Source organism: Camellia sinensis, chromosome 3, assembly GCF_055761805.1.
Source record: "Camellia sinensis isolate YWXY chromosome 3, ASM5576180v1, whole genome shotgun sequence".
Classification (NCBI taxonomy): Eukaryota; Viridiplantae; Streptophyta; class Magnoliopsida; order Ericales; family Theaceae; genus Camellia; species Camellia sinensis.
The window spans coordinates 150,989,839-151,004,409 of NC_138963.1; the positions used below are offsets into that span (position 1 = coordinate 150,989,839).

Sequence of the window (14,571 nt, forward strand, 5' to 3'; positions counted from 1 at the left end):
GCCCGTGGGCCTCGTTTCAAGTCTTATTTTAATAATTCGAATAATTCAATTTAAGAAAATATCGAGAAAAATATACTCGTGAAAATTTAAGTTAATCAGATATCAATAATTTCTTTATCAAAGCACAACAATATATATATATATATATATAAATTAATATGTATGTATCAAATTGAATACAAATGTGATTTGATGAAAAAGTTATCAATATTTGATTAATTTAATTTTTTACATGTATATTCTTCACAATATTTTTTAAAATTTGAACGGTTTGGATCATTAAAACAAAACTCAAAACGAGTCCCATGGCCGCACAACAATCACCGCTATGCATCACGTGACTCTAAATCCAGCAACTGTGGCCCTTTTGTTGTAATCTAACTTACCAAGAGCATCTCCATCAAATTAGTTATTTTCAATTTTTAGTTAAAATAGTGAATAAATTACTAAATTTCACCTCTATCAAACTAGTTATCAAGTTAGCCATTTTAATTTAGATGGTTTTAAATCAACAAATATAGCTAGTAGTTTATCCTAACCAAACATTAAAAAATATTACTTTTTATATTTTAAAATTAATTGTGTTGAGTTTATAAAAAATAATTCCAAATTAAAATGAATAAAAAATATTTAAATAGTATAGAGACATAATGAGAGTTTGTTAGAAAATATATTTTAAAAGATGTAAAATTAAAATCGAAAAATAATGGAAAAATTACTCATAAATCCCATTTTGGTAAATGTTACTCTAGTTAGTCCTGAGTGTTTTTTCTTAAACCATTTAGTCCTTTTTATTTTTGGTATGGTATATATTTTTGGTATAGTATATACGGAGTTTACATTTTTACCCCTATTAATTTCATTTTGCAGGTCTCCTAATCTTGCCAATAATGGCAGCTCGTCCGGTGGAGTCTGTCCAGTGTTTCGGCCGCCGATGATGTTGGGTAGATCAGTGACAGAAAAAAGAAAAATATACAGCACAGATCAGTGATAGAAAAAAATGAAGATTCGTAGATCTACGACCTTCCAGATCTCGATCGTCGACGCCGGATACAATGTTGTGGAGTGGCGGCATGAGGCATGCTTAGATCTATAGCTCTGGCGATGGCATGCTTAGATCTATAGCTCTGCGATTTCGGCGACTAAGAGAGAGAGAGAGAGAGAGAGAGAGAGTTTGAAGATCTATAGCGTCTGAGGCAGCGTCGAGGTACGAAGCGGTGGCACAAGGTGGAAGGCGACGCCGGCGATGGTGTTTGATGATGTTCGCGATGATGTTTGATGATGTTTTATGATAACCGATGTAGTTAATGTTGATGGTGTAATGACGTTGATGATGTAGTTTATTGATGATGTTTGATGATAAGCGGCGGCACAAGGTGGGAGGCGACTCCGGCGATGATGTTTGATGATGTTCGTGACTTTGATGATGTAGTTGATGTTTGATGATGTTGATGATGTAGTTGATATTGCTGATGTTTGATGAAGTTGATGATGTAATTGATGTTTGAAGATTTTGATGATGTTCACGATGTTGATGATGTAGTTGATGTTGCTAATGTTGATGATGTTTGGACGATGTTGTTGATTTTTTATGATGTTTGATGATGTTGATGATGTAGTTGATGTTGCTGATGGTGATGATGTAGTTGATGTTTCCTGATGTTGATGATGTACTTGATGTTGCTGATGGTGATGGTGTAGTTGATGTTTCCTGATGTTGATGATGTAGTTAATGTTGATGGTGTAGTCGACGTTGCTGATGTTCTGATGATGTAGTTAATGTTGATGGTGTAGTCGATGTTGCTGATGTTCGGAAAGGAGGGAAATCATAAAAAAGCCTATAGTAAGCTTTTTGGGTATTTTTGTCATTACAACATCAGTAAAAACTTACATTTGCCCTCCATCAAAAAAAAAATTACGTGTTAAACAAATGGGTATATACGTAATTGACATTCAAATAGGACTTATCAGTCTACAAAATAAAAAAAAAGGACCAAATGGTTTAGCAAATTAAAATTTGGGATTTATTAGTGTTTTGCCCAAAAAAAAATTTTAAATTAAAATATAATAAAATTTTACCTAATTTAATATTGATGCGGCCCTCACATTGCCAAATGTTGAATGCAAACCAATCGTGCCATAAACAATGTGTGGGGATATATTTTTTGGATACCAACACGTGGCATGGCGACGCCGACGTATCAGCCGAAGTACCACGTGTCGTGGTAGTTACGCCGAGGTGATCTCGGAGTTGCCGAGGTTATCTCCGAAGATATCGGAATCCGAGATAAGAAGATAAGGGACAGGAGTCCTAGGACAACGAGGAGACTTAGCCAAGATAAGGATAAAGCTCTTAGGGAGTTTATCTTTATCTCTTGAAGAATCCAAAGTCGGTATTGAATTGGAGTCCATAGAAGTCAGGCTTCTAGTGGGATTAGGATTGAGTAAACTATAAAAGAGAGGCACCCCCATGGGTCTAAGGTACGCAGTTTTATACTCAAGCTTGTGAGTTTAGCACTTGATTATCTTTGAGAGATATACTGACTTGATCGTCGGAGTGCCCCCGGGTGGAAGAGCCATCGCCGGAGCCTTTTTCTTTCTATTACAGGTTCGCTGAAGCCATCTATTCTGCCAGTGCTCTCCAGCTGATTACTAGGCGGGCAGTGTGGTCAAAAAATCACCCACACAATTTGGCGCCGTCTGTGGGAATCTTAGAAGAATAGATGGCCAGTGACGGACAAGGGGGAAACATTGGGGGCGAAACTCCTGCTGGGAGTGGTAGACCAATCGACCTTGACGTTGAAGGAGACAACCACAGTACAGAAAATCATGACCAGGGCCACGGAGAAAAAGACATCGGCCAGGAGGGCGACGCTTCAAAAAGGACAAAACAAAGCAAGTACTACAACGAAGATAACCTTCAGGTTTGGAGGGATAGGTGCCTACGAAGGGATGAGGAAGTAAAAGACTTGGCAAACAAACTGGCAGACCTATAGTCAAGTGGTCAACTTCATGATGCAAAACAATGTTATGCAGCCACCATACCCGCTGCAAGATACTCCAATGCCAGCGATTAATACCCAGAAGGGAGGGAGAAAAGTAATCTCCGAAGCCCCTCAGCACACCAGGAGTGGAAGCCACTCTCACCGACGTTCCAGGGAAGTCGGACGAGAGGAACCAAGGCAAGAAGAGTCCCAAAGGACACATCGCATGAAGGATCCAGGACCCAAAGAACATCGTCATGTTCAAGGGCAAGCACTCTGCTTTGACACAACCCATGGAGAAAGATCGAAACGAGCCCACCACGAGGCCGAAAGTAGTGTGCCAAAAAGATTGAAGTCCAGAGATAGCCGAGCTCCAGGTAGGAGTAAGGAAGACTTAAGGGACTACTTCAAAAGGAAGCAGTAGAATGCTGAAGCCGAGGTGACTTACAAAGTTAAGCAGAGAACACCATTCTCGGTGGAACTTGACAAATTTGAAGCACCAAAGAGATTCAGTATGCCGAGGTTCCAAATTTATGATGGTAAGTCAGACCCCAACTTTCATGTTGGACTATACCTGAACTCAATGGCATTATACAGTGGGAACGAGCCATTGCTCTGCAAAGTATTTCCCTCATCTTTTGGGGAAATTGCATCCGATTGGTTCCATAAGCTACTGTTGAAAATCAAGCCACGTTTTCATCAGATGCCATATGCATCAAGCCCTTTTCTTTATTTCATATGCTTTCGGTGATTAATTTATTTCATATGCTTTCGGTGGTTAATCAAGCTAGTTATTATAATAATAAACAGAGTGTATGCTGATATATATGTAATATATATTAATGTATAGTTAAATATGTAGTGGCCTCGTGGCCTGCTTGTTTGTGTTTTTGGCCTCGTGGCCTCGTGGCCTCCATCTGATCATATTGTATAAACCTCCTATATAATGGAGTAGCATTGTAAGGCTTAAGATATTAAAATAAAGAGTCTATGTTTAGTCTTTCAATCACTCTCTCTCTCTCTCAATATTAATATTTTCATGGTATCAGAGCAGGTGTAATCCTGTCTCGTCATTTTCGCCTCTTCAGTCAATATTCGAATTTTTCTCTTTTACTCAAATATATCCTTCTATTGCATGACTAAATACGGTCCAGCTTTCGGAATGACTATCAACTCATCCTCCTCTTCTTCTGATATTATCATCTCATCATCTTCATCCTCTCATCAAATGGAAACCTCTCATCTTCCGATCACTGCCCATAAACTGAATGGGCAAAATTATTTGCAATGGTCTCAATCCATGTTAATGTTTATACGGGGAAAGGAGAAAGATGACTACATCACCGGAGCCTCGGCGCTACCAGAAACCACAGCATCAACCTACAAAAGGTGGATAGCTGAAAATAATATGGTCATGTCGTGGCTCGTCAACTCTATGACCACTGACATTGGCGAAAATTTTCTGTCATTTGATACTGCCAAAGAGATCTGGGACATGGCAAAAGAAACGTTTTCAGACAAGGAAAACACATCTGAAATCATCCAGCTTGAAAGCTCCCTTCACAATTTACGTCAAGACAATCTTACGGTAACTGAATATTTCAATACCCTTACTCGTCTATGGCGTCAACTTGATACGTTTGAGGTTCATAACTGGCAGTGTGTTACTGATGGTCTGTTATATAAAAAGATTGTCGAAGGGAAGCGTGTGTTTAAATTCTTGTTAGGATTGAACACAAATCTTGATGAAATCAGAGGAAGAATTATGGGAGTAAAACCGCTCCCTAACCTTAGAGAGGCATTCTCTGAAGTCCGTCGCGAAGAAAGTCGGAAAAAACTCATGATGGGATCTCATCAACAACTGAATATGGCAGAAAGCTCGGCTCTTAAGACTCAATTCGCTCCTATCGACAACCGTCAGAAAAATAAATGAGGTAGGCCTTGGTGTGATCATTGCAGAAAGCCGGGTCACTCGAGAGAAACTTGCTGGAAGATTCATGGAAAGCCAGTAGATTGGAAACCACGTCAGCCTCTTGAGAAAGAAGGACGAGGTAATCATGTAGGTACAAATGAACCATCACCACAACCTGAAGCAAGCCCTTTCACCAAGGAGCAAATGGAGATGCTCCAGAAACTACTACAGTCACAATCTGGTTCGTCTTCCAACCACATCATAGGATCCGGAACCTTGGCTCACAAAGGTAATTCTTTGAACGCCTTTACTGTTAGTAAGAAACGTAAAAAACCTTGGATTGTGGACTCAGGAGCATCTGATCATATGACGGGAGATGCAACAATTTTTGATACATATAACTCATGTCAAAATAATTTAACGGTCCGAATAGCAGATGGTTCACTATCAAAGGTTGCCGGTACAGGTTCAGTTGTGCTGTCTAGGAATCTTATTCTCAACTCTGTTCTCCTTGTTCCTGACTTGGACTGTAATTTATTGTCAATTAGTAAACTCACTAAGGAAAAGAGGTGTGTTACTAATTTTTTCTCCACTCATTGTGAATTTCAGGATTTGGATTCGGGGAAGATGATTGGCAATGCTGAGGAATGCTCTGGACTCTACATCCTTAAGGAACGCCACTATCCACAAGAACAACCTCAAACGGCAATTTGTGGTAGTTCTTTTTCGGTTTCGTGTCAAAATAACGATAGAGCAATTATGTTGTGGCACTATCGCTTAGGTCATCCTAATGTTATGTATCTTAAGCATTTATTTCCTTCATTATTTAATAAAAATCCAAAACCTTTTGATTGTGAAATCTGTCAATTTTCTAAGCATGTACGGTCCCATTTTCCCATTCAATCCTATAAAGCGTCTCGTCCATTCTCACTAATTCATAGTGATATCTGGGGTCCATCCAGAATAAAAAATGTAACTGGTACTAGGTGGTTTGTCACATTCATAGATGATCACACTAGATTAACCTGGGTCTTCCTCATGAAAGACAAATTTGAAACGAGCCAAATCTTCAAAAATTTTCAAATTATGATTCAGACACAATTCCAGTCAAAAATCCAAATTCTAAAGTCTGATAACGCTCGGGACTATTTCAACTCAATTCTAGGAGATTTTTTAGCAGACAAAGGGATAGTTCACTTAAGTTCATGTGTTGACACCCCACAACAAAACGGCATCGCTGAACGGAAAAATCGGCATTTGTTAGATGTTGCTAGATCACTCATGTTTTCCACAAATGTTCCACAATTCTTCTGGGGGGAAGCTGTTCTTACAGCTGCCTATCTTATCAATAGGATGCCATCTAAGGTACTACAATTCCAAACTCCTTGTCAACTTCTCCTAAAATCCTTTCCCACTACTCGCCTCATCTCCACCATCCCACCCAAAATTTTCGGGTGTTCTGTCTTTGTTCATGTCCATCAACAGTATCGAGGTAAACTTGATCCCCGGTCGCTCAAGTGTGTCTTCATTGGGTATTCGTCACATCAGAAAGGGTATAAGTGTTACTCTCCGGTCACTAGGAAATTCTACACTTCCATGGATGTCACATTTTTTGAAACCCAGTCTTACTACCCTAAAATTGATATTCAGGGGGAGACTCCAACCCAGGAATATCAATTTTGGACCCCTGAGTCATTTAGTGAGCCATCCATCACCACCAAAAATCCCACACCTCCTGAGTCATTGAATCCATCTGTACCTGCCGAAAATTCCGAGTTCATTGTTGCCTTGCGGGATAATGAACACATCCAAGAGGAAATGGAGGAAGGAGCACTTTCTCAACAATCCCATGAGGCTGAACCGGGTTCTAATCCAAGCAACATTCCAGGTAACAATCTTCTTACCACAGATAGTACTGTTGATTCTGAGTTCGAAAACAGTATTCTTAATATGCCCATAGCTTGGAGAAAAGGAGTTAGATCATGTACTCAGCATCCCATTGGGAACTTTATTTCTTATGATAATCTATCACCTTCGTTCCGTGCCTTCACTTCTAGCATCACGGAGATACACATTCCTCGGAATATTCAGGAAGCCTTCAAGTCTCCTCAGTGGAAGGCAGCAGTCATTGAGGAAGTTCGGGCTCTGGAAACGAATGGTACTTGGGAAATTACTGATCTTCCAAGAGGTAAGAAACCCGTTGGATGTAAATGGATTTTCACAGTAAAGCACAAGGCAGATGGTAATGTGGAACGTTATAAAGCTCGGTTGGTTGCCAAAGGATTCTCCCAATCCTATGGCATTGACTATCAAGAAACCTTTGCTCCGGTTGCCAAGCTCAACACTGTTCGTGTACTTTTATCCTTGGCAGCTAATCTTGATTGGTCACTTCACCAACTTGATGTAAAAAATGCCTTCCTCAATGGTGACTTAGCGGAAGAAGTTTACATGGACATTCCGGCTGGACTTGAGACGACATCAAATTTCAACAAAGTTTGCAGACTCCGAAAATCCTTGTATGGTCTCAAACAATCTCCCAGGGCCTGGTTTGAACGGTTCACTAAGGCAGTAAAAGGGTACGGTTTTGTTCAATGTCAATCCGATCATACATTATTTGTGAAGCACTCCCTAGGAGGGAAATTGGCAATTATCATTGTTTATGTGGATGACATAATTCTAACAGGTGATCATGAAGAGGAAATTGGCTTACTTCAAACATTCCTAACAAAGGAATTTGAGATTAAAGATCTTGGAAATCTTAAGTACTTCTTGGAATGGAAATTGCTAGGTCAAAGAAAGGTATAGTCGTCTCACAACGTAAATACGTTCTAGACTTACTGAATGAAACAGGGATGCTAGGATGCAAGCCGGCAGAAACTCCTATGGACACAACTATCAAATTGGAAGAAAGTGACGGTAGTGCACCAAGTGATAAAGGGAGATATCAACGTCTTGTGGGAAAACTCATTTATCTTTCTCATACAAGGCCAGACATCGGCTTCTCTGTTAGTGTGGTCAGTCAATTCATGAACAATCCTACCGACAAACACATGACTGCTGTGACCAGAATATTGAGGTACCTAAAAAAGACACCGAGAAAGGGTCTCTTCTTCCAAAGAACAACAAATAGAAAAATTGAGATTTTTTCAGACGCAGATTGGGCAGGTTCAGTAACTGATCGAAGATCAACCTCTGGCTATTGTTCATTTGTTTGGGGGAACGCGGTTACATGGCGAAGCAAGAAACAGTCAGTGGTCGCCCGTAGTAGTGCTGAGGCAGAATTTCGTGCTATGGCCCTAGGTATCTGTGAGGGAATCTGGTTGAACAGACTGTTAGAAGAATTACGAGTTCCATCTGAGCATCCCATGGTTTTATACTGCGACAACCAAGCCGCCATCAGTATCGCTAAGAATCCGGTTCATCATGATCGCACTAAGCACGTGGAGATAGATCGACACTTTATCAAGGAAAAGATTGAAGAGGGAGTTTTTCAAGTCAGCTACACTCCAACAAACTGTCAAAAAGCTGACATTCTCACCAAAGCTCTTGCTCGAGTTAACTTCGAAGATCTGACGGACAAATTGGGCATGATTAACATCTACAACGTTGCTTGAGGGGGAGTGTTGAAAATCAAGCCACGTTTTCATCAGATGCCATATGCATCAAGCCCTTTTCTTTATTTCATATGCTTTCGGTGATTAATTTATTTCATATGCTTTCGGTGGTTAATCAAGCTAGTTATTATAATAATAAACAGAGTGTATGCTGATATATATGTAATATATATTAATGTATAGTTAAATATGTAGTGGCCTCGTGGCCTGCTTGTTTGTGTTTTTGGCCTCGTGGCCTCGTGGCCTCCATCTGATCATATTGTATAAACCTCCTATATAATGGAGTAGCATTGTAAGGCTTAAGATATTAAAATAAAGAGTCTATGTTTAGTCTTTCAATCACTCTCTCTCTCTCTCAATATTAATATTTTCAGCTACCAAAGGGAAGCGTGAAGACAAGGGAAGGCCTGACCGAGATGTTTGTGGCCAAGTTTGTAACGAACAAACTACAGCCCCTGAGGGTCGACGCCCTGATGGCTTTAAGAATCACCAAGGAAGAAGGCCTTAGGGCCTACGCGAAGAGATACTACGAGGTGTTCAATCGAATACCCGAATGCAACCAAGAAGTGGCGGTCGTATCTTTCAAGAACGGCCTTAAAGATGACTGCCCACTACGGAAGTCTTTGGCAAAAACACTGCCAAAAAGCATGGAAGAACTCATGGCAAGAATTGAGAAGTACGCTAGAGCCGAGGAAAATACATCGGGAAACAAAGAGATAAAACAGGAAAAAGGAAACGGCTCGCCGAAGCAAGGCCGAGGTAACAACGGACCGACCAAACAAGAACCAGAGTTGAAGGGTAAACAGGCAGTGACAACGGTGTTCCATATCCCTATCCATAAAGTCTTGGACCAAATACGAAACCAACCCTATTTCAGAACTCTAGTAAGAACACCAGGGGAGTTCATGGGAAGAAACGTTGGTAGGCGTTGTGCTTACCACAATGAAGAAGGGCACCCAACTCAGGGTTGCAGAGTCCTAAAAGCACACTTAGAAGACTTGGTAAGACAAGGCCATCTGAGGGACCTTATCGATGAAGCCAAGACAAGAGAAGAACATGCAAGATTGCCTCAAGTACCAGCAGCTCCACCACCTCCAGCACAGCAACCACAGGCAGGAGGGCCAAGGGTGGTTAATGTGATCCACTCAAGGGTCAATGAGAACAAAGTCAGAGGAGAAACCCAGAGGGTAAGGCATTTACAGTATGTCTACCAAATCGGGGAAAAAAGACCTCAGCATGAAGAAAGCCAAGGACCAATGATAACCTTCACCGAAGCCGACCTAGAGATGGTCCAACATCCGCATAATGATGCCTTGGTAGTATCCCTCCAGGTTGGGGAATGCCAAGTAAAACGCATCCTAATAGATCAAGGCAGTTCTTGTGACATCATGTATATCAGATGTTACAAGGAGCTGGGCTTCATCCTGACGACCTGGAACAATCCAGCAACCCTATGGTCGGCTTCAATGGAACGCCGACATGGCCACTAGGCGCAGCAAGCGTGGAAGTACAAGCTGGTACTAAGAAGATCAAAACAGAATTTATGGTGATTGACACACCCTCACCATATAACATCATCTTGGGAAGACCATGGTTGCACGCAATGGGGGCAGTTCCCTCAACATTGCATCAACTACTACGGTTCCCCACAGAGCATGGAATTGAAGAAGTCAGAGGAGATCAACTGTAGGCAAAAAGTTGCTCCATGGCAGCAACGAAGTCCACTTGCAACATTCGAGAGCCAAAAGAGACAGAGATTGAAGACGAGGTCATGGAGGTCCTAGATGATGTCGGTAAGGAGCTGTAGACACCCCATTTTTGACCGTCCTCAAGACTTGGACGTCACCGCTTGAACACTCGGTGATCATCCAGGTTTGTGTTCGTTTGGAGTTCCCGGAGGTCTCGGCTACGCGCCCTGCCTCAGGATCTCCGAACTTGACCGTTTTGTGTCTAGTTTTGCACCAAACACTTGTGTTTTGCCTTGGAGGGGCAGGGAATGCCTTGTGAGGCATCCCCACACACCACCGGCAGTGGCTAGAGGTCACAGGCTGGTTTTTGATGCCATCGGCACTGTTTGTTGCCGGTCGGCACTAAATTTTGTCAAAATGACATTTTTGGGCAGCCGGCCACTGTTCATCTACTTTATGTAGATATTTTGTGCCAGCTATGATAGCTGGCACCAACTCTGCTTCCCTCCATACACGTGTATGGAGGGATCTCCCTCTAAGCAAGCTTGTTGTATAAGCTTTGCAAGAGGGAGTTCTATAAGAGGAGAGGCCTTCTCTTTGCTCTAGGTTAGAGACTTGGAAGGCAAAACCAGAGCTTCTACATATAGATACACCCTATCTCTATATCTCCCTCTCTCTCCTCCTTTGTGTGTGTTTCTTGGCCTAAAAGTGTGATTTTACCTTACTTTTGCACCAATACACACACTATTACACCTTGCTCCGAGATTGAGGACTTTGAGGGTTGATTCTTGAGTTTTTGGGCTGTTTTTGATCAAAAGAAGGAGGCTACCTTGGCTGTTCTTGAAGTGTGCTTCAAGGGTGAGCATTTTACTTTAGTTTCCCCAAACTTGCACTAGCTTTTTACCTATTTTACTTGCTGATTTAGTTTTTGTGCATAACATAACAAAGGCTTGTATTTTCATGCTTAAGAACTTTCATTAAGAGTCTTTCATGGTTTGAGTTTAAACTCACCCTCTTAGGCCTTATTTGGCCTTTTTGTTGCCTCTTTGGTAAGGCTTTGTTTGCTTAAGTGTTTTGGTCTTCTCACCACTGAAAACCAGTGGATTTTCAGCGGTGAGGAAGGTGGTTTGAAGTCTTGCATAGGGGAGGGACACCCCTCTCCCTTCATTGCCTTGTTTCCTTGCATTTTGGCTTAAAAGGGTAACATGTATGCTTGATCATTTTCGGCCCCATTTCAGAAGATTTTTGGGTGTTTTGGGTCATATGTGATCTCTGTTTTTGGCCGGATTTGTACCCATTTGCATGCTTAATATACTTGCTTTACATTCCTCTATTTGGCCTAGAATTGTATCTTGTGTTTAGGCCATGATTCTTGCATGTGTTGGCTTGGTTCCATGAAGGTGTTGGCATTATTTTACCATGTTTAAGGTCTGTTGGCCCTTTATTTCAGTCATGCTTGCATGGTTTGATGTCATCCCTTTGTGTTTTTGGCTTGTAAGCTTTGAGCACATTGACCTCTAGCATGCATAACTTTGACCATCCCCATGATTTGGCATCATTTAGGACCACATTTCAGTCCAAGAATCATGTTTGTATGTGTGCATGTGTGACCTCTTTCATGCCTTGAGGGTGTACCCCTTTATGCCTAGATATGAGCTTTGGTGCATACATCTCTTTGAAGCCACTTTAGCTGCCATGTTAACGGCTTTTGAAGTCCATCTTTGCATGTTAAATTTCTATTTTGGCTTGTCTAAGTCATGCCATGAGTGGTCTTGTTGGTGGGAGTGAAGTGCTTCCTTTTTGTGCCTTAACCTTAGGACCATTGGTTTGCTTGTTAGCATGAGTATTGGTCCACCTTTCTAGGCATTTTTGGCCACTGTTTTGGGGTGGATCAAGGTCTGCCCCTTTACGGTTTAAGGGCCTCTTGCATGCTTGTCTCATGTCCATTGCATGATTGCTTCATTAAGTTTTGTAATATGTTGATCCCATTCCTTAAATGGTCCATGTTTGCATTGCATTTGCATCTTGCATGCCTAGCATTACATTCTTGCCATATTAGTTGCATGACAATTAGTATGCCTTGTATAATTAGTACCATGTTGCATTTTGAGCCATGTGAGTATAACATGCATTGCATTACTTGGTTTGGGGTGTCAAACCAAGTGTGAGAGTCAAGGAACATTCATACTATGAGTGATGTAATGTGCCTTGATTCTCGGTCACCGGGACCCTTGACTTCGGCATGATAGGGTCTTGGTCCTCATTTGTGTGGTTGCATGCATCTTTACATCAAGTGGCAAACTTGATCCCTTGGGCTATCATGAACCATTGATGGCTCGAGGATCGAGGGCCATGCTTCCCTGAGTTCAAAGCATGATGGGAAGCATGACCATACTCACATGTGCCTGAAATCCCATGCCATATACTGTCTGTTCTCTGTTGCTGTCAAATTTGTCTTTTGCAGGAAGCTTCTGCCGACCGGCATAATTCAGTGTCGATCGGTCATTGATGAATGGCCGATAAACCCAAAAACAGCCGATGGAAATTCTGCACTGCCGGTGGGAATTTCCCCTAGCCGGTGGTACTCTGCAGTATGCAAGGAACCTGTCCTAGGGCTTTGGCAATTTTTAGAGAGACAGGGCAGTATAAACAGAGGTGGCAGGGGTATGGTACGGGTTTTCCAGGCGAGCCGGGTTTCGAGCATGCATCACACGCGCATCCCGAGGCAGGGGGCTGTGGCCACCTTTCTTCCTTTTGCATTCATCCTATTAAGTAAATTAGAAGTTTTGTAATAATTTATTTGTTTATTATTCGGACTGTAATATTCATTTGGCCCCTCCGAGTGAGGGCAATTATGTAATAAGTGTGCGTGAGTGTGTGTATGTCTTCCAACCTCACGTCTTTTTTCCCTTTTATTTACCTGCTTATGATGGTAGATTAGGGCATTTTTGAAATTAGCATACCTTATGCTATGCATGCGTGCATTCATGCATTTGTATTGCATGCATTAGGCTCGGTACATCATGCTAACTGCATTTGTACCCCAATTCCAAATTGAATATGTGCATCAAATTGATCGCATTTTCGCATGCCATGATTAGGTTAGCCGAGCCTACTCTAATTGCATCCTGCATGCGTTGCATTAGTGAACTTGACATGAACTAGGACATGCATGTTTGCTAACTAGTTTGTTGTTTTGGCACGGAGTACGATGTAAGTATTTTCGCTTTAGCATATTGCATGCGTGTGAATATTGCCATGATAACGTGCTTACCATGCGGCTAGATGCTTATTTGTTATAAACTGTTTGAATGCCTGTGGGTGAAGGTTGGATTGTTTGAGTTGGAAAAACTCGTTGAAATCCGTACTTTAGCCTACTTGCGAGTAGCAATTTCCAAAGCGCTTTTCAAAACAAACGGATATGCAATGCGTGTTTCCAAATTAGGCAATCTAGTCTATACTTGTTTGATGTGCGCATAACATAGTAATTCTAGGCTAATAAATGGAATAAGAACATATAAAGTTTTCAAAAAACGGATATCACGGTTAGTAGAGGCCGATCTTCGGATCGGGCGAGAGGGGGTGCTTATAGCTGACCTTCCCCAATCGTACCCTAGCTCCCGAGCCGAGACAACTCCGGTGATGACGGACATGTGGCCTTCGGCACCGAGTCAGGGTTTCCTAAATTCCCCCATAAAAAATATTTAGGTGGCGACTCTGTATCTGGAAAAACAGTCCATGTTTGGCACTTCTTTCCTAAAATCTGTTTTCTCAAAACGATTTGCCAGATTTGGACTCTTTGGTTCAAGATTAAGAACCGTGACACGAATCGAGTCCGAACTGTGGCGAGGGCCCCACGCGGGCGCGTCTACAGTTTCTGGCAACTCCGCTGGGGAAATTAGAGAGCTTGACTCGAACTCGTGATATCTTGTTTTGATTTCATTTATGTGTCTCTTTGCATTTGCATTTGCATTGGTGCGCCTAGGACACTGTGTTTGCCATCTGCCATTCCTGAACGGTTTGCCGGAGGCTTGTCTTGTCAAGGCATGACCATAAGGCTGACCGGTTATGGGCTTTGACAGTATGGGAACACAAACCTCGGTTTTACCGGGGCACCCTTTTCGACCATTCGACCTAGTGCATATTCGAATCCATAGTGACCATTCCAAGCTAGGACAGGTTGCTTACCCGTTTATAGGTTGTTTGAAACCGCTGTGTGCGTAGTAGAACCCTAGCTCCTGACAAAATAGGACAGGGAAACCCTACCCCAACATAGGGGTGTTTTGGTTCTCTTTACTTGCTATGTGCTTTTAGAGTGTTGCTCTACAGGAATGTGCATATCAGTTTGCAAAATTGAGTATCAGGCCTGAGGG

General features: G+C 41.8%; 1 protein-coding gene and 1 pseudogene across 1 annotated transcript; both read left to right on the forward strand.

Annotated features, from left to right (window-relative positions):
* The first annotated feature begins 4,146 nt into the window (after positions 1–4,146).
* On the forward strand, positions 4,147–4,917 carry LOC145821919 (uncharacterized). Its single transcript, XM_082918492.1, has one exon. The coding sequence runs from the start codon at positions 4,147–4,149 to the stop codon at positions 4,915–4,917; it is 771 nt and encodes a 256-aa protein (XP_082774618.1).
* Positions 4,918–7,778: 2,861 nt separating this feature from the next.
* LOC145821920 (secreted RxLR effector protein 161 pseudogene) lies at positions 7,779–8,510 on the forward strand (annotated as a pseudogene).
* The last annotated feature ends 6,061 nt before the right edge of the window (positions 8,511–14,571 follow it).

Excerpts from the sequence above, each read along its gene's own strand:
- LOC145821919 (XM_082918492.1), top strand. The coding sequence starts at position 4,147 with ATGACTATCAACTCATCCTCCTCTTCTTCTGATATTATCATCTCATCA.